We start from the raw sequence: 20,573 nt of genomic DNA on the forward strand, positions 1-20,573 counted from the left end.
TTCAGGTGTACAACAAAGTGATTAAAAGAATGTTCTTTTATTGAGAGTGTGAACAAGGCTAGGTGCTAGAGGTAAAGAATCCACCTGCCAATGCAGGAGAATCAGGTTTGATCCCCCGTTTGGGAAGGGGATCCCTGGAGAAGGAAATTGCAGCCTTCTCCAGTATTCTTGCCTGGAAAATTACATGGACAGAGGAGCCTGGCAGGCTACAGTCCATGGAGTCACAAACAGTTTGACACTACTGAGTGAGCACAAAGAAGGCTAGGAAGAATTGGTTATGGGGAAATGGGATGATAGAGTAGCATGATCAGATAAAGAGATCAGAGAAAGAGGCCAGCCTGTTCTCTAGAGGGGCTGCCTGCTCACTGGCTCAGGGTGGTGGTGGTGGTGTTCATTCTCTCAGTTGTATCCAACTCTTTGCAACCCCATGGACTGCAGCATGCCAGGCTTCCCTGTCCTTCACCATCTCCCAGAGTTTGTTCAGACTCATGTCCATTGAGTCGGTGATGCCATCCAACCATCTCATCCTCCGTCGAGATGCTTCAGGGTGAGGGTAGGCCAAAATTCAGGGGCTTGGAGGAAGGAGAGAAGCTTAACCAAACCTTGCTTAGTAAGTGTTTTGTCCTGATAAATTTTTGGGGATAAGACAGTTCAGCTAATCATTTATGAGGCAAAGAAAGGAAAATTTGAAGATGTTTGGCCTTGTCATAGGTAAATGAGGGGTAAATGAGGGGTATGTGGTAAGTCTTATCTAAATCATTTGAGGAAGGGTGGTTCTTTGCAGCCAGCTCTTATCCAGAACACAAAGGAGTGAGGGAATTCTTTTAAACTTCACTGTTTCTTCAGAAGCACAAGGCTCAGGTGAAATTTAACATTGTCAATTGAGAGTCTTAATCTTTTAAATTTATTGTCTTAGTGCATGTACCTATACAGTAATCCAAAATATAATTTCAGAACTTCTTGCTAATTACTGAAGGGTGGATATGTCTAGACTTTCAGGCTCAGATGGTAAAGAATCTGCCTGTAATGTGGGAGACATTACATTCAATCTTTGAGTAGGGAAGATCCCCTGGAGAAGGAAATGGCAACCCACTCCAGTATTCTTGCCTGGAGAATTCCATGGACAGAGGAGCCTGGTGGGCTACAGGACACTCCGTGTGGTTGAAAAGAGTCAGACACAACTGAGCAACTAACATTTCACTTTGGCTAATTACTGAGACATGTAATATATACATTGTTGATGGTTCCCTTATAAACTGATTTTGAAGATAAATTTTTAAATATTAAAAATTAACAATATCAAAATATCATACCAGTTTATTTCTTTAAGCTATATAGTTTGTATTTTACAAGTGGTTCACCTTTAACAGTAAAGTTTTAGAGATTCTTTTCTTCCTCTGTTAAAGTTTCTACTCACTATCTCTTTCTGTTCATCTGAACTTTGATAACAGATTTTTGTTCCCCTCCATCTTAAAATTTTTTTTAAATTAATTTCTGGCTATGCTGGGTCTTCATTGCTGCATGAGGGCTTCCCCTAGCTGTGGCGAGCAGGGGCTACTCTCCAGTTGTGGTGTGCAGGTTTCTCGTTACGGTGCTTCTGTTGTGGAGCATGCGCTCTAGGCGCTCAGGCTCAGTGGTTGTAGCACATGGGCTCTAGAGTGTGGAGGCTTCAGTAGTTGTGGCACACAGGTTTAGTTGCCCTGTGGCATATGGTATCTTCCCAGACCAGGGATTGAAACCATGTCCCCTATACAGGCAGGCAGAATCCATATCCCCACACTGAACTACCAGGGAAGTGCTAGAATTGATTCTTGGTGTTGTACATTCTATGGGATTGGACAAATGTGTGATGACATGTAGCCACTATTAAAATGTTATATAGGATATTAGTAGTTTCACTGCCTTAAAATCCTCTGTGCTTTGCCTATTTATCTCTTCTCCCCCAACCTACTCCCGCTAGCAACCACTGATCTTTTCATTGTCCCCAAAGTTTTGCCTTTTCCAGAATGTCATATAGTTGGAATCATACAGTATGTAGCTTTTACAGATTGGCTGCTTTCACTTAGAAGTATACATTTAAGATTCCGCCATGTCTTTTCATGGCTTGCTAGCTCATTTCTTTTTAGCACTGAATAGTATTCCATGATCTGAATGTACCACAGTTTATCTATCCTTTGATGTACTGAAGAACATTTTAGTTCCTTTTACAAGTTTTGGCCATTATGCACAAAGCTATAAATGTCTATGTTCAGGTTTTTGTGTGGATATACGTTTTCAACTCCTCAGGGTAAATATGGAAAAGTACAATTGCTGAATTCTATGGTAAGAGTATGTTTAGTTTTGTAAGACACTGTCAAATTGTCTTTCAAAATAGCTGTGCCATTTTACATTCCCACCAGCAATGAATGGGAGTTCCTCTTGCTTCACATTCTTGTCATCACTTGGTATTGTCTATGTTTTTGATTTTGGCCATTCTAATAGGTGTGCAGTGGTATCTTGATGTTTCAATTTGTGATTCCCTAATGACATGATGTTGAACATCTTTTCATTTGCTTGTTTGCCATCTGTATATCTTCTTTGGTGAGGTGTCTGTTAAGATCTTTTGCCTATTTTTTAATTGAGTTGTTCTTTTTGTTGTTGAGCTTTTAGAGTTCTTTGTATAGTTTTCAATATACAAAATAAACATATTTTGAATACAGTCCCTTATCAGATATGTCTTTTGCAAATATTTTCTCCCAGCCTATGGCTTGTCCTTTCATCCTCTTGACAGTGTCTTTTGCAAAGCAGAAGTTTTAATTAATGAAGTTAAGTTTAATGGTGCCATAAGAACTAGATTCAGTGATTGTTAGATATATTCATGAATGCTGCACATTTGTAGCTGCATACTGCACTAAGGAAAGTTGGAGTCATTTAGAATATATACCTAATCCAAATTAATGCATTAAGTAACTCTTTTCAACAAAATTCTTTTTGGTAGCACCATTTTGGAGAGAGTATTGATCTAGAGTGAATGATTTGACTCAGAATGTCATATTTAATTTATGTATGCAAAGAGAACATGGCTGACAGTGGCTTTTGATTGCTCTCCAGGGGGAAGAAAATACTGATTCATCAGATGATGACTGTAATTCTGTTGCAGCTGACTTACTATCAAGAGATATTGACAGCAAAAAGTACATCAAGTTTTCTAAAACAACAGAGAAGAGAATTTCACCTGAAATTAGGGGTTTGAGCCCAGAACACACAAAAAAGTAAGTTGAACTGTGAACTTACTTAATTGAATTATACTTTTGCCAGTTTAAGAGAACCAAAAATGTAACTCATGTGTTCTCGTAATGTACTAAGTATAGAGGATCATGCATATTGCTGACCATTTTTTTAGGAGCATGGTTTTAATTCCTAATTAACTTCTCATATTTTTCTCACTTCTCTCACAGCCATGTGGAGGCCTATAAGCTATCATAGTTTTCCAGTAATGAGACCATTATCCATATATCTGTTTTTTTTTTTTTTTACAAAATTGTAATTTATTTAAATATATGGTGTGGTGATTTAATGTATGTATACATTGTGAAATGACTACCCCCATTGAATTAGTTAACACATTCATCACCTCACATATTTACATCATCATCATCATAATTATTATTTTGGTGAGAACAGAAGTTCTGATCTCAGCAAATTTTAGTTACACAGTACAGGATTACTAACTAGTCACCTTGTGACTTTTTAAAAAAAATAATGTATAAGTGACATAGCATTTGTCTTTCTGTTTGACTTATTTCACTTTGCATAATGCCATCAAGGTCCATCCATGTAATTTCCTTCTTTCTCATGGATAAATGGTATTCCATTGTTTATATTTACCACATCTTCTTTATTTGGAGAAGGAAATGGCAATCCACTCCAGTACTCTTGCCTGGAGAATTTCAAGGACAGAGGAGCCTGGAGGGCTACAGTCCATGGGATCTCAAAGAGTCGTACATGACTGTGCACTAACTTTCACTTTCACTTTTCTTTAACTATTAATCTGTTGACAGACACTTATATAATTTTCATATCTTAGCTATTGTGGATAATACTGCAGTGAACATGGGAATGCATATATCTCTTTGAGATCTTGTTTTCATTTCTTTTGGATATATACCCAGAAATAGAATTGTTAGATCATTTTGTAGTTCTGTGTTTAATTTTTTAAAAATTTTATTTATTATTTATTTCTGTCTGTACTGGATCTTTGTTGGTGCATGGGCTTTTCTCTAGTTGCAGTGTGTGGGTTTCTATTTAGAATGGCTTTTCTTGTTGTGGAACATGCATTCTAGAGTATGTAGGCTTCAGTAGTTGCAGCACGTGGGCTCAGTGGTTGTGGTTCCCTGGCTCTAGAGCACAGGCTTAATAGTTGTGGCACACGAACTTAATTGCTCTGTGGCATGTGGGATCTTCCTGACCCAGGAATCAAACCCCTGTCTCAATCATTGGTAGGCAGATTCTTTACTGCTGAGCCACCAGGGAAGCTCTGTGTTTAAATTTTTTTAAGGAACCTCTCCTTATTGTTTTCTATAGTGACTGTACCAACTAATATTCCCACCAACAGTGTACAAGGTTCTCATTTATCCACATCCTTGCCAACTCTAGTTATCTCCTGTAATGACCATTCTAACAGGTATGAGGTGATACCTCACAGTGATTTTGATGTTAATGTCCCTGATGATGAGTGATGTTGAGCACCTTTTCATGTATTTGTTGGTCATAGGTATGTCTTCTTTGGAGAAATATCTATTCACGTCTTTGCCCATTTTTAATTGGGTCATTTCTTCATTTGCTTTTGGGTTATATGAGTTGCTTATGTATTTTGAACATTAACTCATCAGATATATGGTTTGCAAATATTTTCTCTCATTCCCTAGGTTACCTTTTCATTTTGCTAATATTTTCCTTTGCTGAGGAGAAACTTTTTAGTTTGATATAGTCCCACTTGTTTATTTTGCTTCTGTTGCTTTTGTTTTTGGTATCAATTAAAAAATCATTGCTAAGACTGATGTCAAAGACATTTGTTTTCTTCTAGGAGTTACACAGTTTCTTTACCAAGATTGTTTTAGCTTTTTGAAGTCTTCTGTAGTTCCATACAGATTTTAGGATTGTTTTATTTCTGTGAAAAGTGGCATTGGAATTTGGATGAGAATTGCTTCGAATTCATAGTTCACTTTAGATAGTAATGACATTTTAACAATACTAGGCAACCCACTCCAGTACTCTTGCCTGGAAAATCCCATGGACGGAGGAGCCTGATAGGCTGCAGTCCATGGGGTCACTAAGAATTGGACACGACTGAGCGACTTCACTTTCACTTTTCACTCTCATGCATTGGAGAAGGAAATGGCAACCCACTCCAGTGTTCTTGCCTGGAGAATCCCAGGGACAACAGAGCCTGGTGGGCTGCCGTCCGTGGGGTCTCACAGAGTCGGGCACGACTGAAGTGACTTAGCAGCAGCAGCAGTACTTCCAAACCATGAACACAGAATATCTTGCTATTATTTGTAATCTTCTTCAATGTCTTTCATCAGTGTTTATAGTTTTCAGTGTACAGATCTTTCACCTCCTTGGTTAAATTTATTCCTAAATGTTTTATTCCTTTTGATTATGTAAATAGGGTTGTTTTCTCAATTTCTCTTTCTGATACTTCATTGTTAGTGGATAGAAGTGCAATTGATTTCCTATATTAATTTTATATTTTACAACTTTTTGAATTTGTGTGTTGCTTATAGAAGTTTTATTTTTGGTGGAGTCTAAGGTTTTTCTGTGTATAAAATCATGCTGTCTGAAAACACAATTTAACTTCCTTTTCTGATTTGAATATCTTTATTTTTCTTGCCTAATTCCTCTGGCTAGGACTTCCAGTTAAATAAAAGTGGTGAGACAGGGCACCCTTGTCTTGTTTCTGATCTTAGAGCAAAAGCTTTCAACTTTTCACTTGCAATATCACAGTGTGATGTTAGCTCTGGGCTTGTCATATATGGCTTGATTATGTTGAGGTACATTCCTTCTAAACCTATTTTGTTGAAGTTTTTATCATAAATGAATATTGAGTTTTGTCAAATTTCTGGATTGAGATGATCATGTAATTATTATCCTTCATTTTATTAATGTGATTGTGTTAGGAAAAGCCTAAGTTCTTCTGTTTATCTCTTTTACTTTCAGGCTACCACACTTCTGACACCAGATGTGTGGATTTTCCCCCACACCAAGAAATTCTGTGATACCAGCTGGGTATCCTACATTTTAACTCAATTCTGATGCTATCTACCTGTAGATAGTGCCAGATCCCACAGGTTAAGGGTTCAGAGCCATGAGACTGCCCCACCCCCATTTCATCTTATAGTCTGAAGTGGTAGGTCCTCAGGTTACTTCTGTCTGACTTGGCTATAAATCAGAGGTCCCTATGACCCCTCTTCAGGTTTGATTAATTTCTAGAACAGCTCAGAAAGCTCAGGGAAACACTTAACTTCCATTTACCAGTTTATTAAAAAAATGTAATAGAAGATACAGATGAATAGCCAGATAAAGAGATACATTGGGAGAGGTCTGGGAGGGTCTCAGATGAAGGAGCTCTGTCCTCATGGAGTTGGAGTGTATCGTCTTCCCAGTATGTGGATATGTTCAAGAACCTATAAAGCTCTCCAGAGAGGGTAGAGGACTGTAAATGGAGTTAATAATTGATCATGCCTACATAGGGGGAGGCCTCTAAAAAACTCCCAATAGTATGGAGTTCAGAGATCTTTCAGGTTGATGAACACATCCACATACCAGGAAGGGTAATGCACCCTAACTCCATGGGAACTTAATTTCCTGCACCTATGATCCTTCATGACCTTATCTTATATATCTCTTCATCTGGCTATTCATCTGTATCATTGTTCATGTCCTTTAATAAACTGGTAAGCATACGTAACTCTTCTGAGTTCTTGAGTTCCTCAAGCAAAATAATGAAACCTAAGGAATGGCTTGTGAGAACCTCTGATTTATAGCCAGTTGGTCAGAAGCACAGATGAAAAACGGGCCTGCAGTTGATATCTGAGGTAGGGTGGGGCAGTCTTGTGGAACTGAGCCCTTACCCTGTGGAATTTGAAAGTATTTCCAGGTACTTAGTGTCAGGATTGAGTTAACTTATAGGACACTATCTGGTGTCACAGAGAATTGCTTGGTGGGGGCAAACCCCACACACATTTGGGGTCAGATGTGAGTGTAATGGTAGTGTGAGAATAAAGGAGAAACAGAAGATTGATTTTTCCCTACATAGTTATGTATCACATTTATTGATTTTCCTATCTTGAACCATCCTTGTGTCCTGGGAATAAATCCCATTGATCATGGTGTCTCATCTTTTTAATGTACAGTTGAATGTGGTTTACAGATACTTTGTTGAGAGTTTTTGCATCTGTGTTCATTAGGAATATTAGCCTGATATTCTTTTCTTGTAGTGTCCTTGTCTGGCTTTGATATTGGTAATGCATGCTCCATTGCTTCAGTTGTGTCCTACTCTTTGCGACCCTATGAACTGTAGCCTGACAGGCTCCTCTGTCCATGGGATTTTCCAAGAAAGAATACTGGAGTGGGTTGTCATGCCTTTCTCCAGGGAATCTTCCCTGACTTAGGGATCGAAGCCATGTCTCCAGCTTCTCCTGCATTGCGGACGGATTCTTTACTGCTGAGCCACTGGGGAAGCCCATTGGTAATGCTGTCTTCATAATATGAGTTTGAAAGTATTCCCTCCTCTTCAGTTTTTGGAAAGAGTTTGAGAAGAATTGGCATTAATTCTTTAAATCTTTAGTAGAATGCACGAGGAATGCTAACTGATTCTGGACTTTGTTGAAACGTTTTTGATTACTGATTTAATATCTTTACTAATAATTGGTCTGTTCAGATTTTGTACTTTTTCATAATTCAATCTTAGTAGGCTGTATTATTTTAGGAATTTATCTATTTCTTCTAGATTATCTAATTTATTGATATATAATTGTTCATAGTAGTTTCTTATGATCTTTACTATTTCTCTGTTATCAGTAGTAATACCTCCTTTTTAATTTATTTCACTTATTTGAGTTTATCTCTCAGCACCCCCAACCCCATTTTGTTTTTTATGTCACAGTTTACATCTTTTTATATTATATATCTATGAGCAAATTGTTGTGGTTATAGTTATTATTAATACTTTTGTCTTTTAACATTTATATTAAAATTGTATGTGATTTACCTCCACCATTACAATAGAGGTACACCATTATACACTGCGGATTTCCCACGTGGCTCAGTGGTAAAGAATCCACTTGCCAGTGTAGGAGATGCAGGAGACCTGGGTTCAGTCCCTGGGTTGGGAAGATTCCCTGGAGGAGGAAATGGCAACCCACCCCAGTATTCTTGCCTGGAGCATCCCATGGACAGAAAAGTCTGGTGGTCTACAGTCCATAGGGTTGCAAAGGGTCAGACGTGAATGAGTGACTGAAAGAAGTCAGAAAGTGAAGTCACTCAGTCGAGTCCAACTCTTTGTGACCCCATGGACTGTAGCCCACCAGGCTCCTCCACCCATGGGATTTTCCAGGCAAGAGTATTGGAGTGGGTTGCCATTTCCTCTCCAGGGGATCTTCCCGACCCAGGGATCGAACCCAGGTCTCCTGCACTGTAGGCAGACACATTACCGTGTGAGCCACCAGGGAAGATGAGTGACTGAGTATATTACAATATTAGAGTATTCTGAATTTGACTATATATATATATATATTTACCTTTACCAGTAAAATTTATGTTTTCATATGTTTTCATGGTACTAATTAGCATACTTTCTTATTAGCTTGCAGAACTCCCTTCAACATTTCTTATAAGGTCAGTCTAGTGGTGATGAACTCCTTCAGCTTCTGTTTGCCTATAAAATTCCTTATTTCTCCTTCAGTTCCGAATACAGGTTTATGGGGTAGAGTATTCTTGTTTTTTTTTTTTTTTTTTTCTTTCAGCACTTTGAATATATCATCTCTCTCCCTCCTGGCCTGCAAGATTCTTGCTGACAAATTTGCTGATAATTACGTGGGAGTTCCCACTATTCCACTGAGTTAGAGGAAAAAGATGAGACAGTCATTTCTAGGGCACCACAATAAGGGGCTTCCCAGGTGCTGCTAGTGGTACAGAATCTACCTGCCAATACAGGAGACCTAAGAGATGCGGGTTCAATCTCTGGGTTAGGATGGTCCCGTGGAGGAGGGCATGGCAACCCACTCCAGTATTTTTGCCTGGAGAATCCCATGGACAGAAAAGCCTGGTGGGTTACAGTCCATAGGGTCGCAAAGCGTCAGATGTGACTGAGGCAATCTAGCATGCGTGCGCAACACACCGCAATAAAGCTTGTTACCTAGGAAGAAATGGAACATAGTAGGAGTGTTTCTTTCCTTTCTTTCATTAGTATTGTTTAAAATGGTTAATACCTGGGGAGACACAATGCACCTAAGGAATGCAATATGAAACATGTTTTTAGTTATTTGTTATTTATATCAAATCATTCCTAGTCCCTAAAATATTTGAGTTATCTTGTAATTAAAAGAACATAGTTATACTTTAAAAATGATAAAACATAAAAAGTGATGTAATGAGGTAGAAGTCATAATTATTCTAGAAATATGAAAATCAGTTTCAGTAAGGATATATGGAAGGGGACAGGGGATATAAAGCAGCAGTATGCTGTAGGTTGTGATTAATTCATGTGTCATGAAATCAATTTAAGAGGTAGCTACTAGTAGTTTTCTAAAAAGAAATTAGAACAGAATCGAAGACATAGTGCTTTTCATATAATAAGCATAAATATTCTTTTGTGAAATTGTTTCATTTCTCTCTCTCTTTGTATATAGGTGCTATGCTAAGTCACTTCAGTCGTGTCCGACTCTGTGCGACCCCATAGACAGCAGCCCACCAGACTCCCCCGTCCCGGGGATTCTCCAGGCAAGAACACTGGAGTGGGTTGCCATTTCCTTCTCCAATGCATGAAAGTGAAAAGTGAAAGTGAAGTCTCTCAGTCGTGTCCAACTCTTAGTGACCCCATGGACTGCAGCCTACCAGGCTCCTCTGTCCATGGAATTTTCCAAGCAAGAGTACTGGAGTGGGGTGCCATTGCCTTCTCCGTTGTATATGGGTGTTACATCTCAATAGAAAATGTATTTTATACTCTGGGATGTAGTAAAAGTAAAGTCATTGCCTTGTGAGGGGAGGACTGTTGAGGGGACTGACCACAGGGCATCTTCAGTGGGGATAAGAGCAAGGTAATAGGGCTCTCAGGGTACAAGTTTAGGGATTGGATTTAAAGGGGTATAATGTCAAAAGACGGCTTCCCTGGTGGTTCAGATGGTAAAGCGTCTGTCTGCATTGCTGGAGACCGGGATTCGATCCCTGGGTCGGGAAGATCCCCTGGAGAAGGGGATGTCAAAAGGGGGCTTCCCGCCTGGTGCAGTGTAAAGAATCTGCCTGCCAATGCAGGAGATTCAGGAGACATCAGTTTGATCCCTGGGTCTGGAAGATCCTTTGGAGGAGGAAATGGCAACCCACTGAAGTATTCTTGCCTGGAAAATTGCTTGGACAGAGGAGCCTGATGGGCTGTAGTCCATGGGGTCACAAAGAGTCGGACACAATTGGGCAACTGAGCTTGCTCTCAACGTCAAAAGATCAAGGTACCTACTAAGAAAGGGGAGTAGGCTGCATGATAAAAATTTCCCTTATTTCACAGTTTTGCTTAGTGCTAAGTTTATCTAAAGATGTTGTAGACTCAATCCAGTCATTTTTCTATGCATCACCTAAGCAGCCCTTGCATAGCAGATTACTCTAAAAAGAAGGAATCATTTCTGCTAAAGAGTTTTTAGTTTTACATACAAGGAAGAATAAGGTGTTACTTCTAAAGTACTAGATTACAGCTCAGTTGGTATGAGTTCTGGATAGAAACAAACCAATGAGGTAATGCCATAGTGATTCTCAATTTATTCTCTGTGTTAGAATCTAGTATCTTTTAATAAAAAACCTAGTATCTTTAAAAAATTCCAAATATCAGCTCAGTCTCCAAAATAATTAAATCACAATTTTGGGGGATTGGACGCAGGCATCAGAATTTTTTGAAGCTCTCAAGTGATTCCATTGTGCAGACAAGTTTGGGATCTAGTTTATCTCAGAATCATTCTTAGTCTACAAGATCCCAGAGCACAAAATAATTTTAGGATTGTCTTTGAAATGTAGATCTTCTTTGCATTACTTAAAGCAAAGTATGAAATTTCCAAAAGCTCTTCTTTTTCAAATTCATTTCAGGGTTATTTTATTGATCTCTCTATTATATAGTTTATGGAGTATATGTTTGTGTTACAAAAGTTCTTGACAGTTCAATAAGAAGAGGAGGGAAAGAGGCATAAACAGAGAAAACCAAGAAATAAGAAAGCAGAGTAATTGCTAAAAAGTAGTTCAGAATCTAGCTTGGACTTTAAAGTACCATTTCTTATTGAAAGGAACCGTTTCTTTGAAGAAATGTGTGATAGCAGGTCTGGGAAGGGAAGTGTACAGATGAGCTTGCAGCATCTTGTCTTCCAGAAATGAGGAAACCAGCAAAGACTGCTAGCAGAGATGGATCAAGAGCCCACTTGAAAAGGCTCTCACCCCTTCCCAACCCACATCAGAAAATTAAAGCATCAATAAGGATAAAATTGCAGGGAATTAAAGTGAATTTAATATATTTAAATTAGTGTGTTCACAGTGATATAAAAATCATTTTGTCATTGTTGAAGGTTCAGTTCAGTTCAGTTCAGTCATTCAGTTGTGTCCGACTCTTTGCGACCCCAGGGACTGCACCATGCCAGGCCTCCCTGTCCATCACCAACTCCCGGAGTTTACCCAAACTCATGTCCATTGAGTCAGTGATGCTGTCCAACCATCTCATCCACTGTTGTCCCCTTCTCCTCCCGCCTTCAGTCTTTCCCAGCATCAGGGTCTTTTCAAATGAGTCAGTTTTTCTCATCAGGTGGCCAAGGTATTGGAGTTTCATCTTCAGCATCAGTCCTTCCAGTGAACACTCAGGACTGATCTTGTTTAGGTTGGATCTCCTTGTAGTCTAAGGGACTCTCAAGAGTCTTCTCCAACACCATAGTTCAAAAGCATCAGTTCTTCGGCCCTCGGCTTTCTTTATAGTTCAACTCTCACATCCATACATGACTACTGGAAAAACTATAGCCTTAACTAGACGGACCTTTGTTGACAAAGTAATGTCTCTGGTTTTTAATGTTGAAGGTTACAGGTGAGCAAAGTCACTGTTATGGAAAGTGATAAATAAGGGAAAAGCAATGAATGATCTTGCCTTTCTGAACTGTACTAAAGGGTAAGCAAATAGTACGTGAGAGAAAGTTTGTGTTTATGGAAATATTTTAGCTAATGAGTGAAGAAGGAATGATATTAGATTTAGAATGTAACCATTTGCAGTCCCTGATGATTTACTGCAGGTAGTTATTAGTAAGTAGCTGCTAATATCACAAATAGAGAGTCACTTGGACATTATATGCTTCCTGGTGGGAAAATACCATCACCTATATATATAACCCCTTCCAACTACCCTCTAAAAAAGTAGAATGTTAATCACATCAGGTCTTTAAACTCCTACAATCTTGGCAATAAAATCAGCAAAATCTAGACTATGAAAAATCTATAAGGCAACTGGCAATAATGATGATAATGATAATAAAAGATATGGGGGAAGAACCAATAGGTGGAAAAAGATCTAAAAGACAAGTAAGCCAACTGTAATGTGGGGACCTTATTGAATCCCAATGTAAAGTGTTAAAATTTTTTGACACTTATGAGAAAATTGAAAATTTGAATATAGGTTCAGGTGTATTTGATGATATTAAGACATTATTGGGGATTTTTGGTTTCATAACTGTGTTTTAAATATGTTTTTAAAAGAAAAAACACCTGGAAGAAATGCATATAAAAATCCTATGGATGAAACAATATGATACTGGAATTTGTTTTAAAGTAATAAGAATTGAGAGCAGGGATAAGACTATAGATGAAATAAGATTGTTCATTATTGAAGCTGGGTGATGGGTCATTACTGAAACCTGGGGAGATCATCACATTATTCTGTCTGTGTCCATAAATAAATGACAAAAGAAGAAGAATCAAGAAAAAAATCAATTCAGGAATTACTCCAATTTTCTGTGCAATTTAGGTATGAAACATCAATATTCCTACTCGGAGAAGAAAAATCGTCTAATTTTTCAGGAGAAAAAAAAGGCAGGAGGAAGAAGAGTTTACAAGTACAATTGCATACTAAAAGAACTGAGGTAAATAAAGATTTGCAAATATTTTTGCTTTGCTTTCAAGTATTTTGTTTAGCCCTCAAATATTCCATTACATTTTAGTCCAAGTATTGAAATGTCATAATCTTAAATATTTCTTCTTCTTCCAACTCCTTTACCCTATTCCTCCTGCACCTTCCCCTCTTTCTTCTCTTCCTCCCTTAAAAATATCAATAGAACATGAAGCCTTTTGAGAGGAATATTAATTTTTCCCCTTCTTTATCCATCAGACCAGTATTTTTAATTATTATGCTCGCTGTTAACATTTCTGCTGTTGTAGCAATGACTCTGGCATTCCTTGGCATTTGGCAGCATAAATTCAATCTTGGCCTTCATGTTGCTCTTCATATGGCCTTCTCCCCTGTGTCTATAGTTCAAACTTTTCTCTTATAAGTACATCATTGTATATTTCATCTTGAGGTCTTTAACTTGAGATTACACTGTAAGACGATTTCTGCAGATAAGGTCACATTCACATTTTCCAGGGATTAGGATATAGACATCTCTTGGTGGGGTTATGTGACTTACTGCATTCACTGTATGATATATTTAAGGATATATTACTTTGTTTCGATATTTGTTTGCTTCCTGAGGCTGAGAAAATTTGGAAAACTCAGCAGTGGCCACAGGAATTTGGTGATGGAGAGGGAGGCCTGGCATGCTGTGGTCCATGGGGTCTCGAAGAGTCGGACACGACTGAGCGACTGAACTGAATGAACTGAGGATGAGAATATATGTCTTCAACTCTGGAAAATTTGAATCCATTATCTTTAGACTATTTTTCCCCCTCCAATCTCCTTATTTTGTTCTTCTGTATCTTCTATTAGATATATGTTAGACCTTATCATTTTGTTTTTTGTGTTTTTTAACATTGCTTCATATTTTTGATCTTTTTCTATTTTGTTCTGAGTAATTTCTCCCATCTACTTTGTTTACTTTTCTTTATAATCTGCAATTTAACCTATCTATTGAAATTTTGATGTCTATACATTTTACTTTTTGAAGTTTTATTTAGTTCTTAAAATTTGCCTTATATTATTTGCTTATGTCCCATAATTATTTCAGGATTGATATTTGGTAAACCTGGATATGAGGTAATTGGGGGATTGAAATCTTCTGTTTGTTGTTTTCTTTGATTCTCACTCATTAACTCATATTCCTGTCAGTCTTGTATGATTTGAGAGTCTTCTCTGGATCCTGCATGGTCTTTAAAAGTCAGTGCTCTAGTGAATTCCTTGGAGGTCCAGTGGTTAGTAATTGGGCTTACACTGCAGTAGGCCTGAGATTCCAATCCTAATTGGGGAACTAAGATCCTGTAACCTGACCAACGCAGCCAAAAAAAAAAAAAAGTCAAGGCTCTAGGTTCCTTCCATAGAGCCATGTGAAATTGAAGACACCTAGAATTCAGTTCTTATTTTCTAAAGTGACATTTTTCTATCTACCTAAGCTGTTTACCATTTTTGAACTAGTTTATACATGCAGTGTTATTTTTATCAATGTTTATGGTAGTTTTCTTAACCATAAGAATAATTTAAAGCAAACTTACCTGTATTATTTAAATAACTGTGTTGATTCTTCACATTACTTTACTTATGTAGTCAAAACTTGTATATGTAGCCTAGAGATTGATAGTCTTGTCTTCACTATACCATAGATTTGCCATCTTTTGTAAAATAGATTACTATAAATTGACACAGTATTAATTATGAGATGATGTTGCATACTTAAGAAAAATGTGGCTTTGCCAAAGAATATAATGTATTTTATTAATTAAATAGTTTATTTAAATAGTTTATTTAAAATTTTAGATTTTAAGGTTAAATAGTTTATTTAAATAGTTTATTTAAAATTTCAGATTTTAAGATTAAATAGTTTATTTAAAATTTTAGTATTATAAGCTGTAATTTAATTACAAGAGGTAATTTTATATTAGAAGTATAGTTAAGTGAGGAGCCTAGGTATGATTAATTATCTTTTAAGGGGTTTATTGTTCAAGAATGCCAGTTTACCAATGTGATCTGAGACACAGATATTCTTGCATTTGGCTCTAGGTTGCTCCTTTGTCTGTGAAGGAGAAGATGACTAGAAAAGAAAGCTCTTTATGCAAGTTGCCAAGTCAGTGCAGCATTCACAAGACTTTGTCACCTCTTGATAGATCTTCCTCAGTTATTCGGTATTTAAATCATTGTATTCTTTTTAAATGTTGGATTCAGATTTGGGATTTTTCTACAACATTCATTTCTCCCTTCTACAGAAAGTATGCCAAATAGTTTGTGCTAACCAAGACTGCTCTTAGGAAGGATGGTGTGGCACTAAGAGCCCTGCATGTGGAATTGAAAGACTTAGAGTTGAGTCCTGATCAACTTCACATGCTGGTTTAAACTCTTATAGAATTCACTTTGTATTTCTGGGCCTCAGTTTCCACATCTGTGTAAGAATCTTGTACTAGATAGACTCTTAACATTTTTTACAACACCAACATCCTGTGATTTCCATGTTATGGAATCAGATGAATCATCTTTTTAAGATGTTTTTATCAACAGGTTATGGGATCTGAGATTCTTTGACTGTTTAAAGATATTCTTATATATTTTATAATGTTGTTGTTGTTAAATCATGTCTGACTCTTTTGTGGCCCCATGGACTGTAGCCCACCAATCTCCTCTGTCCTTGGAATTTCCTAGGGAAGAATACTGGATTGGTTTGCCATTTCCTTCTCCAGGAGATCTTCCCCACCCAGGGATTGAATTTGCATTTCCTGTGTCACCTGCATTACAGGCAGATTCTTTACCTGCTGAGCCACCCGGGAAATCTTATAATAACTTTCTATAAATTTTGCTGTAAGTTGAATTCAGTTCAGTTCAGTCGCTCAGTCGTGTCCGACTCTTTGCAACCCCATGAATCGCAGCAGGCCAGGCCTCCCTGTCCATCACTAACTCCCGGAGATCACTCAGACTCACATCCATCAAGTCAGTGATGCCATCCAGCCATCTCATCCTCTGTCGTCCCCTTCTCCTCCTGCCCCCAATCCCTCCCAGCATCAGAGTCTTTTCCAATGAGTCAGCTCTTCACATGAGGTGGCCAAAGTACTGGAGTTTGGGAATAGGAGAAAGTGGACCACAGCCAAGAGATACTATATATTGACTAGGGTAAATCTGCTCCATAGAGATATACCTGAAAGAAATAAGTGAGAATTCTAGGGTGAAGAATATGTAATAACTGATAATCTCTTGGACAGTTTTTAAAGAAAGGTTTCTATGGAGTGTAAGAGACTGGAGAATTTCAGGCTAAATTTTAATGGCAAAATATTACATATCGCAAAGTGACATAAATGTTTTGTGGGGTTTTTGTTTTATTGCTTTCTGATATGGCTGTTTCTTTGACAGGAAAGATGAAAAACCTTCTAACCTTTACCAGACACTATATGATGAAGTACCTGAAGGATGCTTTTACTCAGAAGAATTAAGTGGTAATAATAGGTTTCAGAATTTTTTGAATAAATTTCCTGATTATATGTCCTGTGTTCTCAAAGAGACAATCTAAGTTTTTTCTTTCCAATTTTGATGGCTTTCTAAAGGGATGGGTTTTTTTTTTTTTTTTTTTTCCTTTCAGTATTTTGAGTATATCATCACATTCTCTCCTGGCCTGAAAAGTTTCTGTTGAAAAATTTGCCAATGGCCTTATGGGATTCTCTTGTCTCTTTTCTCTCCTTGCTTTCAAAGTTCTTTCTTTGTTCTTGACTTTTGACAATTTAATTATAAAATGTCTTTGTGTAACCTTATTTGGGTTCAAACTTTTTTGGGATCCTTTAGGCCTCTTGGATTTGATGTCCATTTATCTTCCTAAGTTTGGGATGTTTTCAGCTATTGTTGTTTTAAATATATTTTCTGTTTCTTTCTTTTTGTCTTCTCTTCCTGGAATTCCTGTAATGCAGATATTGTTTCTTCTGATTGTGTCCTATAAGTCCTATAGTATCTCTTTGCTCTTTTTTCCTTTTTTTGCCTGGGTAATTTTAAATGTTCTTTCTTTTAGATTCTTTCTTCTATGTGGTTCAGTTTGTTTTTAAAGCTATTTAATTTTCCCATTCATTTGGCTGTATTTTTCAGTTCTAGGATTTCTTTTTCTTTTCTTTTTTTTTTTTTTTTTTAATATTTTCTGTTTCTTTGTTGAGCTTCTTGTTTTTTGGCTGACACTTAATAGATTTCCATTTCTTTAGGACCAGTTATTGAAACTTTATTAGTTTTCTTTGGTAGTGTCACATTTATGTAATTTTTCATTATCTTTGATTCCTTATGTGGCATCTACATTTGAGTAAGTGACCTCCTTTTCCAGATATTACTGGTTTGCTTTAGCAGAGACAGTTTTTCACCAGTCAGCTTAGTTTCTGTTTCTGGATGTGTTAACTGGCAATGTCCTTGGGAAGGTGGGTCTTGCTATCAGAGTCTATTTTGGGGCTAGGCCACTGCTCATGTTCTAAGATTGGGGAGGGGATGCACTGGTTGAGAACAGCTGGCTAGAACTTCTGGTTCGTCCCCTAAATGAAGCTATAGGAAAGGTTCTGTGTTGCCTGGGTTCTCTGGTCATTCAGGACTGGGTACTATACTCAGTAGTAGGCAGGGCTATGAATTAACTTCTGAGTTTTGCAGGGCAGTAGAACTAGTCCTAAAGGAATGCACTGCTTATTGTTTGGAAATCCGAATCAGGCTATACTCAGTACTATACTATACTCAGTAGTAGGTACTATACTATACTATACTCAGTAGTAGGCAGGGCTATGAATTAACTTCTGAGTTTTGCAGGGCAATAGAACTGGTCCTAAAGGAATGCACTGCTTATTGTTTGGAAATCCGAATCAGGCTAGACAGCACTGAGTTTCCTAGTTAGATGCCCCAGTTTTGCTCCGTAGACAGGGAAAACCCTGGGCTGGGCTATCTGTTCAACTGTTACTGTAAAGAGGGCTATAGGATGGGTTATACAGCTCCCTGTGTGCTCTGGTTAAGTCCCCTGGTTAGGCAGGTTAAAGGCTGTGTTCAGCAGTGTGTTGTGACTATGAATTAGGTTCCTTGCTGAGCAAGGTACCATACAGACCCTAAGACGTGCAAGGTTTGTTTGGGTATCAAGTTGGGCAGATATATGCACCAAGTTCCCTGGTCTACTGATCTACCATCCTGTCTGCAGACAGGTAGGGCCAGCAGTGGGGTTCTCCACTCAAGTGCCATTGTAATTGGAGTTGCAAAATGGTGTATACAGATTCTCAGGAGTTATGGTTAGGTTTCTTGGTCAAATTGGACTGGAGGCTTTATTCAGTTTTCGATGGGGCTATAAATTATTTTCCTCCCTGGTTGGGACTGAAGGATAGGTCCCCAGGGCTGGCAAAGCTCTTCGTTTGGGAATCAAATCAGATCTCTGCACCAAACTCCCTGGACAGACAAGGCCACCATCTTGGCTTTGCAGATGCAGAGTTGCTGGTTGGGTTTTCTGATCAAATGCCAATGTAATAGAGACTTCAGGGTGGGCTACTGAGATTCCCAGGAGCTCTGTTTAGGATTCTTAGTTAATAGGATTGGAGTTTATATTCAATAGAACAGGCTCCAAGGCTGATAAGACTCTTGTTTGGGGAGTTAATCAGGTAGATCTGTGTACCCTGGCCAGATGCAGTTGCTGGCTTGTTTCTGCAAGCAGACAGACCCACTAGCCAGGCTATCTGCTCAAGTACTGCTGGACCAAGTCATTTCCCAGGTGTTCAGGCCAGGCTTCCTGGTCAGGCGGGGCCAGAAGCTCCATTCAGCAGTGCAGTGGGCTGTGAATTACTTCCTCTATCTGGGTAAGCAGGAGAACCAGCTCCAAGGCTGGAAAGGCTTTTTGTTTGTGGTCTTGACTCAAGCAGACCTGTGCCCCAAGTTCCCTGGCTAAAGTAGGGCACTGACTTTTTCTGTGGATGATCAGTTCTGCTTGCTGGACTCTCCATTCGAGGATTGCTGGGTTGCATAGCTTCCTGGGTGTTTTGGCCAGGCTTTCTGGTCAGGCAGAACCAAGAGCTACAACTTAGCATTGAATGGAGATGTGAATTAGCTCCCTTGTCTAGATGGAGTATTAGAACTGACCCCAAGTAGCTTTCCATGTATTCTGGTCAGTCTTTCTTGAGAGGCAAGGCCACCTATCTTTAATGTCTTTAAAGACATCTTTGGTGTCCAAGTGGTTGATTAATGTAATACTAATACAATACTTTTTAAACTAATTATTTTACTTCAATTTCTCTCACCAGCCCTGATGTCCACAATTTGATCTTTGTTATAATGTTGAAACCTCAGACTTTAATGTCTTGTTCTCTGTTCACAGTCTCTTATACTTGCAGTTGTTTTTATTTTACAATTTTATTTCATAGACTACCTCATTTGGTGCCCCTGTGAATATATGATTTCCAACCTGAGCTGCCTTTAGCACCAGTTGGTATTCCCTTTTGTTTTGATCAGATCCCTCTCCTGTTTCTTCCTGTACTTATTTCACATCTTCATTGCTCTCTTCAAATCCTATCACCTAGTCTTTCAATTCTTAAGAGATGACATTGCTTTTTCATAGAGAGTTAATAAAGACTGTTTGGCAGAATCTTCCTGAACTCCTTGACTATAAACGAAATCCATAGCCTTCTGTATTGTCTCATTGAGAAAGAGTCGCTTTCACAAGACCAATCCTTTCACTTCTCTTTTTTTCAATTTTATTTTCTTCTGCTTCCTTAGAGATGATGTTCTGTCAGCTTTATACTCTTTCAGAGAAGCTTATTGAAAGAGCTGTTTTCATTAATTACTGTTTACTTCCTGTTATTGTTCAGTCACCCAGTTGTGTCTGACTCTTTGCAACCCCGTGGACTGTAGCACGCCAGGCCTCCCTGTCCTTCACCATCTCCCGAAGTTTGCCCAAGTTCATGTCCATGGCATTGGTTATTACTTCATCCAGGCTGAAGTAATGGAACTGGATGCCATAATGTTAGTTTTTTTAATATTTAGTTTTAAACCAACTCTTTCTCTCTCCTCCTTCACCCTCATCAAGAGGCTCTTTAGTTCCTCTTCATTTTCTGCCATTGAGTGGTATTGTCTGCATATCTGAAGTTGTTGATGTTTCTCCTGCCTATCTTGATTCCAGCTTGTAACTCATCCAGCCCGGCATTTCTCATGATGTACTTAGTGAAAGTGAAGTCGCTCAGTCGTGTCC

The 20,573-nt window shown here is 38.2% G+C and overlaps 1 protein-coding gene across 1 annotated transcript in view; it reads left to right on the forward strand.

Moving 5' to 3' along the window:
- EFCAB13 (EF-hand calcium binding domain 13) overlaps positions 1–20,573 on the forward strand; it is a 102,907-nt gene that overhangs the window by 8,614 nt on the left and 73,720 nt on the right. The window contains exons 3-6 of the mRNA XM_070774454.1: positions 3,091–3,251; positions 13,235–13,349; positions 15,416–15,537; positions 16,751–16,833. Coding sequence (XP_070630555.1) covers positions 3,091–3,251; positions 13,235–13,349; positions 15,416–15,537; positions 16,751–16,833 — 481 coding nt within the window. The remainder of the gene's footprint in view (positions 1–3,090; positions 3,252–13,234; positions 13,350–15,415; positions 15,538–16,750; positions 16,834–20,573) is intronic.

Source organism: Bos indicus, chromosome 19, assembly GCF_029378745.1.
Source record: "Bos indicus isolate NIAB-ARS_2022 breed Sahiwal x Tharparkar chromosome 19, NIAB-ARS_B.indTharparkar_mat_pri_1.0, whole genome shotgun sequence".
Classification (NCBI taxonomy): Eukaryota; Metazoa; Chordata; class Mammalia; order Artiodactyla; family Bovidae; genus Bos; species Bos indicus.